At 49.3% G+C, this 8,001-nt stretch overlaps 1 protein-coding gene across 1 annotated transcript; it reads left to right on the forward strand.

The window, feature by feature from the left end:
• Positions 1–287: 287 nt before the first annotated feature.
• On the forward strand, positions 288–7,709 carry LOC114869461 (polypeptide N-acetylgalactosaminyltransferase 10-like). Its single transcript, XM_029173738.3, has 5 exons — positions 288–2,273; positions 3,734–3,955; positions 4,040–4,156; positions 5,033–5,182; positions 5,261–7,709. Exons 1-5 carry the CDS (start codon positions 2,172–2,174, stop codon positions 5,423–5,425), a joined length of 756 nt encoding a protein of 251 aa, XP_029029571.1. The 5' UTR covers positions 288–2,171; the 3' UTR covers positions 5,426–7,709.
• Positions 7,710–8,001: the final 292 nt, after the last annotated feature.

Genomic DNA, 8,001 nt, shown 5'->3' on the forward strand with positions numbered 1-8,001 from the left:
GATGGGTCCATATTTGACACCAGCGGGTGATGCATCTCGTTTCCTGTCTCTGTCTTTGTATTTCCACTGTTTTAAAGACAGACTAGTTCCCAAAGCAGTGTTGTTGTTCTGTTTCTTTGTCTTCGCTGCTGCGTGACTGTGTCATGCGTCTTCCAGGTCACCGGTGATGGCGGGTGGGCTGTTTGCTGTGGACAGGAAGTGGTTCTGGGAGCTGGGAGGCTACGACACGGGTCTGGAGATCTGGGGAGGAGAGCAGTACGAGATCTCCTTCAAGGTACACACACACACACACACACACACACACACACACACACACACACACCATCCTCTCTTTCTGACCTATTTGTCAACCTGTCTATAATGATTTGCTTCCAGCTGTTCCAGGACTTTTCAGACTTTCTTTCCACTCAGCTGTTTGAAACTCACTTTCCTGGTGAATTCAGACACTGACTGACCGTTACTCACCTGATGTGGGACGGTGTCTGTGCAGTCGCGTCCGACACGTGCGAGCAGCTTCATTAGTTAAATTCAGCAAAAGTGATGAATAGCAAACAGGTGTGAGAGGAGGGAACATGACAGAGATGCTCTGAAGGTTCGATCGGCACCAACGGGGTTCTAACGTCACAGCTTCGTCTAATTGCCTGGTAATTACTGGCTTTTAGCTCACACTCATCTAAGGAAGCTTCTCTCAGATGCTGATGTTTCGCTTTTTAATTTTTGTTTATCTTTGCTCTTCAAGTAAATATCTAAAAGACACGCCGAGCAAACGAGACGTTCCTCATTATAGTTTCAAGCCTTGAGCCAAGCAGAGTGTTGCATCAAAGCCTCTTCACATTAATCATCTCAGAAATCCACATTAGATGATGCTTTTGTCTGCTGGTTCTGCATGAATTATTCCACAGCGTGTTGAAGAGCAGTCTCCTGCTGCTCTCTGCTCCGCGGCCTGAGCTCCGGACAGACGTCGCAGTAATTGAATTGTGCTTTGAATGACTGAGGACTTTTGTCGTCTCACTCAATTAAGCACAAAGGCCGCTGGTGGCGGCTTCCACTCGACTGGTCATGTGCTGCTGTGTGAATCTCCTGCACCGGCAAATTTCCAGCGCAGTGGTTCAGTTGTTTATAAAGATGAGAGGTCTAAATTGGATGAAGTTCTGCTGTCGACGACAATTCAAACTGTGCAGCAGTAAATCTGTTTTCTGACTTTCAGACCCAGTTCAGCTGTTGATATAATTGTCTTTCAACGGCATTTTAGATTTTCTAACAAATAAAATCAGAAACTAAAATATCATGAGACTTCGTGCCAGCGAGCGCTAAAGTAGTTTAGAGCTTTGGGTCGTTGTTGAAGGGATGATTTGAAGGAGCCTCGTGTTCCTGTGTGGTCCTCGTCTCCTCGCTCTCAGCGCCATGGTTACCGTCCGGACCGCTGTGAGTCTGACCCGCTCGATGCCACACAGTGTGACACACTGCAGCTCTGCCTCAGGAAGGAAACCAGGCACTTCATTTGCAGGTTCCCTCCACCAGTAGGAAATCACCACATCTTTTACCGTGCGCCGGCCGTTAGTGAGAGGGTCGATGAGGCCGTCGGCGCTGCAGAGTATTACTATGCGTCTGGAGCGTTTCTTAAAAGCTCTGCTGTATATAAGTTAATTACTTCTTTGAGGAGATGCCATCCAGTGCCTTGGTCCTTACGTTCGCTACATCATGTAGAGGTCGGGCACTAAAGGTGAGTCATAAGATTTCCATCTCTTCAGCTGGTGGGCACTTACTTGTAGCTGCTCCTGTTATTAAGCTTAAGTGTTTCAGTGCAAGGATGAAGAGGATGGAAGCGGTGGCTGTGGCGGGTCAGACCGTTCCTACACTGAGATGTGGGGGTCGGGTCCAGGCTGTTCCTCCAAACGGTTTGTCCGTGCCTGAGTAATTGAATTGTAGTAGCAGCCAGCTGATGTCCACTCTGGAGAATGAAGGAGGCGGATGAATCCGAAGATCAACCAACTGGCAAAGATGCCAGTAAATTCAAATATGTAGGGTGCCAATGGGTGGTTTGCTGTCTGACCTCTGACCTTTCTGATAGCGTGAACGTTATAAGCCACAGTTTGTTGTCGACGCTGTTTGTGCTGTTCTGATTCTGGTTCTGGTCTCCATTCTCGTCTTCTCTGTCTTTGTAGGTGTGGATGTGCGGTGGGCGGATGGAGGACATCCCATGTTCCAGGGTGGGACACATCTACAGGAAGTACGTCCCCTACAAGGTTCCTGGCGGCGTCAGCCTGGCCAGGGTGAGTGTCGGCCTGTTTCATCTTAATGTCAGGAAAAAAGGCATTTGTCCCAAGCCTGAGCCTTGAGGAACGCCTTGCAATTATTAATGGACACAGTCTGACACAAGTAAAAGCAGATCAACTTTAGTTTTTCTCATCTATTTCAAACAAATGTTTTTGTGGTTTTCCTTTTTTTTGGCTGTGGCTCAACTGTAATAAACCTCTTGGCATTTGTCTTTGTCTGTCCGTCCGTCAGTGAGGCAGTAACGACGCTCACCCATCTGTACCTCGGAGGCATTCTGTTTAGTCCCTTGTGTCTTTCTCTGCTTATCTTAACTCTGGTTCTGGTTCACTGTGGTTGATTGGATCGATTACTTTAAAACATTTACATGTTTTGTATAAATGTGTGCATTTATATAATGGAAATGCATGAAATTTAGGAGAATTTATAACAGACAGAAGCTGTTCATTATAGATCTATCATCGACGTCTTAGCATCGAGTGAACGTGTGTGTGAGCAGACGACGCATCCAGAGCCTGAGGCAATTTACAGACGAAGGACTGAGTTAAACTGACTGGGTCCCTCCCTGAAACCAGGATGTGACAGCAGAACCAGTCGTTCTGCTGAGCAGACCATCGAGTCATTTGTGCTGTTTTGGGATCAGATTTTTAGGTTCTTTCATTCATGCAGCTGCTGCTAGTTCTGAAGGCCATTCGGTGCCTCCGTGGACCCCGAGCACAGAACCCTGAACCCCCCCCCTGCGGGGAGGCTGCGGGCGTTGAGCTCCAGCCTGAGGCTGGAGGCTTTTCCACCTCATCTGTCGCTCTGAAGCCTGCGAGGGTTTCTGTGCAGCGTTTCCTCGGCCTCATTCGTTGTGCCTCCACACGTCCAGCGCCGCCGTCTGTCTTCAAACACGCATCCTCTGTTCACACCTCAGCCGTCAGCTGGAGGAGTTTTCTAATGTGCTGGTGTAAATGTTTGGTGTTTGCAGCCGTCTGAACTTCCTGACGAAGCTGTCACTGTCGCAGTCATCGTCTTAATGGTTTATGTTTGCTCTAAAATTAGATGCTGTCGGAATCGTTGCTTGATGACAGCATATCTTTCTTTTTTAATGCATTAGAGCCATTCAATGCACAATTTCTTAGTCACACCTAAAATTCATTCCAGCGCCAGGTAAGATGTCGTGTTTTAGGTTTTATCTCCTGTCAACAACCTTTAAATACTGCGTCAGCTTGTTCAGAGCCTTTTATTCCTGCACCTCTGTACATATTCACAGATTCTTGTCATTGCAGTTTATGGAGCCTTTCCACATACTTTGTGTTGTGGATTCAGTAATGAAGAGCTCATGGTGTGATTAGAACTCTGTGAATGAGCTGAAGTGAAGAGTCTGTGTCAGCTCTGAACAGTGCAGGAAGTTCGTTACTTCAGCCCCGACTTTGGGTTTATCGTCCTGTTAAAATGTGCTAAACTCTGCTTCCAGAACCTGAAGCGCGTGGCGGAGGTGTGGATGGACGAGTACGCCGAGTTCATCTACCAGCGCCGGCCCGAGTACCGCCACCTGTCGGCCGGAGACATGACCGTGCAGAAGGAGCTGAGGAACCGCCTCAGCTGCAGGAGCTTCAAGTGGTTCATGGACGAGGTGGCGTGGGACCTGCCCAAGCACTACCCGCCCGTGGAGCCTCCGGCCGGCGCCTGGGGGGAGGTCGGCCCATTCGCTCTCCTGGAAGCCCTTGTTTTGTCTGTGCTCCACTGCGTCCTGCTTGACTTGGCCTGTGTTTGCGTGTAGATCCGTAACGCGGGCAGCAACATGTGTCTGGAGAGTAAACACGTCGTGTCTGGGAGCCCCATCCGACTGGAGAACTGTGTGAAGGGACGGGGCGAGGTGAGCTGGAGCCACGGACAGGTGAGACCCGCACTGGACCCGGAGCGAACTCTGGAACAGCTCGGATCATGAAGCGTTGCCTGCTCACAGCTTCTTGGCCTGAGAGCTCCCAGTGTAGGAGGTGTTTGTGCTCCAGGAGCCGTAACAGGTCCTGGATCAGTCCTGGAGCTTGTCTGAGTCTTCATCAGGAAGCGTCAGGTGTTTCCTGCTGGGACATTTGGTCCTCGTTGATGAGTCGCCTCCTTAGTAACTGTGTCTTCTGCTTTACAGACATAAATGTCAAATGAAGCTCAACACACACTGGGGCAGAAGGCGGCTTCATTATCTTTGCATTGTACTTAAGGAGTCTGTTTGTTCTCAGCGAACGTCTTTAAGCCGAGCTCATAACACAACCTTAATGGATTGAATGTCGCCCTTTGTTTCCGCAGTTGAGATGCGGCTCCTCCGAGCTCTGACAGTTTAATTGCTTTAATCTGAAGATGCATTGTAGTTTAATCTGTGTCACAGTTGTGATCTGTATTCAGCGACAGCCAGAAATGGATTTGCAGCAAATCACAGGAGGGCAGCTGTCAGAGCCCTGTGAGCAGGCGAGCTCGCTGAGGAAGTGACGGCTGCTGGTCACCGAGACGCTCCCATCCATTATTAGGACAAGCATGAGTTAAATGAATGAAGATACTGAAACGGGCATTGATTGATTGATTGATTGATTGATTGATTGATTGATTGATTGATTGATCCATCCATCCATCCATCCATCCATTAATCCATCCATCCATCCATCCATCCATCCATCCATCCATCCATCCATCCATCCATTAGTATGGTGTCACCACGTTTAGGTCCATGTATAAATACATCAGACACATGTTGGTAACAACACCGGCCCGTTTCCTGCAGGTGTTTACATTCGGTTGGAGGGAGGACATCCGGGTCGGCGACCCCATGCACACCAAGAAAGTCTGCTTCGACGCCATCTCCCACAACAGCCCCGTCACCCTGTACGACTGCCACGGCATGAAGGGGAACCAGCTGTGGCGCTACAGGAAGGTACCAGTCCAACGCTGCCTGACATTACGGCGTTAACAGCAGTGTGCGGGTTCTGATCCATGTCCGTGTGTCCTGCAGGATCGGAGTCTGTTTCACCCCGTCAGTAACAGCTGCATGGACAGCAGCCCCAGCGAGCGGCGCATCTTCATGAGCACGTGCGACCCCTCCTCTCCCAGCCAGCAGTGGCTGTTTGAGAGAACCAACGCCACCGTGCTGGATCACTTCAACAGCGGGACCAACTGAGGTCCGGCGGCGGATGAAAGAGTCGGACGCGAGCAGGACGAGCGCTTGTGCTGCGCTCGTTGCCGTGGTGACAGCTGTTTGTGTGTGGGCTGCTCAACACTGGATGGGGAGTTAGAGGAAAGGCTGAGTTGAGCTCCGATCGATGCGTTTGGGTTGAATGCTGGTTGTGTGAGTGCTATCTGCAGCCGTACGGAGCCGCTGGATCTGTCTACTTCCTGATTAAGCTGTTGATTGATTCTCTCACATTCCTCATTCCTTCCTCACGTCTCTGCCTTTATCTGTTGCCTTTCAACCGCTCGCTGTCCACCTCCCTGTGTGTCCACCCGCCTGCATGACCTGCTGACGATCCTCCTGAGTTGAGCTGCCGACACTTGGGTGAAGCCGAGCAGAACCACTTCACCTGGTGAATGGACTTTTCCTCCCTCGTGCTCTTCCTTTCTCACCTGCCGTCAGTGGGCGGAGGCGCTTTGAGCTCAGCCGGAGAACGTTGCCCCCCCCCCCTCACTGGTCTCTCACTGTGTCGTGGTTCTGGATCCTCGCGGAGCCACGGTTCGAGCGGCTCAGGCCTCGGGCTCTGCTGCGATGGTGGAGTCACACCTTCGCGGGTGCTGCTGGATGACTGGCTCCGTGACTGGCAGCACAGATGATTCACAGCGGAGCCGCCCGACTGGCCGGCTGCCGAGCTGACACATCACTTCAGCGTGGAGCGGGAGGAGAAGCGGGCAGGGAGTTTGTGTGGATGGGCTCACGGAGGTCCTCTGACTGAGACTAATGTAGGGTTTCAAATGCATTAAGCACTTGTGTAATGATAAACTTGAATGAAATCTTAGTGCCTTGTTGGAAGAGGACTTGATGGTGTGTGTGTGTGTGTGTGTGTGTGTGTGTGTGTGTGTGTGTGTGTGTGTGTGTGTGTGTGTGTGTGTGTGTGTGTGTGTGTGTGTGTGTGTGTGTGTGAGTGACATTGGGGCGTTTTGGGGCTGAACAGAGTTTCACTTGGCCCTGTAACTACGAGCTCAGCTGCGCGCTGTGAATAGAGCTCAACCCTCCACATCTTTCTCACCTTTTGAATCCAAAGTCTTTTATTAGGAAAAGGATTTTTTATTGTTGTTGTTGCTTTTTTTGTTTACCAACTTTTTGTTATATGTTGTGTCATCCTTTTTTTGATGCTGATGACTTTTACATTGATTTGTAATCGTGATAGTCAAACTGAACAATGTAGCGCAAAAGTCCAAGTTAGTGTCAAAAGAAAACATTGAGCTGATTTGAAGCGAACACTTGGTTTGTGTTCTCAGCGTTTGGAATCTAGTTTGGCTTTGTTAAGTGACTGGAACCGCAGGTTCCCTACAGACCGAACTGGATTTGGTCTGTTTCCAACATTCCTGCTTTTATTTCATTTATGATCTGATCAAGTCTTGACCTTGTTGTAAATGTGTGTTTGTGAGTCTGTTTGTGTGACGGCTTCTTTTCTCTTTCACCTCCTGCTCAGTTTGAGCTCGTCCTTTTTGTCTCGTTTGATCCCAGACCTGAAACAGTGGAGGAGATGAGCTCCTCGTTACCTGTGAACAGGCCTCGCGTCTCTGTGGGACACATCAGATTCCCCCTTTAACAGGGACCACGTCTACTTTCACAGTAACAGGACAAAGGTCCAGCTGCCGTGACTCACTGTCAGCAGACGATCCGGATAAATGGAGGAACGAAATGATGTCAAACACTGAGGAACCTTGGTGCCGTCACACAAATGTTCCAGAACCGCTCATCGCTCAGATTCTCAGAAACACAAGACAACATGAAAGTGAACATAAGGATCAGTGATGACTGAACGTCCCAAACGTGACTGGTTCCGTCCGTACGTCCACAGTCGCGTGGTTTCTTCAGCCTCTTCCTGCGTCGTCCACTTCAGAACCTCCAGACGTCCACCTCTCATTGTTGCCATAAGATCACAAATATGTTGCATTTTCCAACAGAAGAACCTCAAGAGGTTTCGCTCATTTTTCCTCGTTACTTTATGTTTAGAACTTTCTAATGTGACGTGTTGTTTTCTATGAGCCTGAGTCTTTACCGTCCGTGACAGCTCTGACTCGTGTTCTACGTGATCGTATGTGAATTTTCATGTGTAGGGAAATGTACATTTTGTATGTCATGAAAAATATCCAATATTTTTTTCTATTGACATCACAACTGTAAAGGTGTATTTAGATATTTAACAAACTGTACAATTAAACGGGAATTGTATCATATTTTTTGCTGAAAATTGTAAAATTAAAGGTTTCTATATTTGGATGAAGATGAGCCTTGCGTGTTAATCGATAATAAGCAAAGGCCGAGCGGACGAACCTTTGAGCGGCGCCACACGGAGCCGTGGGTTCTGGAGCGGCGGTGGACGGAGGCTCTGATGCTGCAAACACACGCTTCCAAACATTGATCCCGTCTTGGTTTCTGCTGCAGAGCTTGACGAGGCTCCGATGGCGTCCGAATTCCACTGGTGGTGGTGATATTGCTTTTGCAACTTGGCCCATTTCCACCGTCTCCTGGGACGTCGCATTAAACCAGACCGCGTTGAGCTCGGTCCAGTACTG

This window comes from Betta splendens, chromosome 14, assembly GCF_900634795.4.
Source record: "Betta splendens chromosome 14, fBetSpl5.4, whole genome shotgun sequence".
Taxonomy (NCBI): Eukaryota; Metazoa; Chordata; class Actinopteri; order Anabantiformes; family Osphronemidae; genus Betta; species Betta splendens.

Coding starts and splice junctions, on each gene's coding strand:
- LOC114869461 (XM_029173738.3), top strand. CDS start 2,172: ATGTGCGGTGGGCGGATGGAGGACATCCCATGTTCCAGGGTGGGACAC. Junction 3,956..4,039: donor CGGCCGGCGCCTGGGGGGAG/GTCGGCCCATTC, acceptor GTTTGCGTGTAG/ATCCGTAACGCGGGCAGCAA. Junction 4,157..5,032: donor TGAGCTGGAGCCACGGACAG/GTGAGACCCGCA, acceptor CGTTTCCTGCAG/GTGTTTACATTCGGTTGGAG.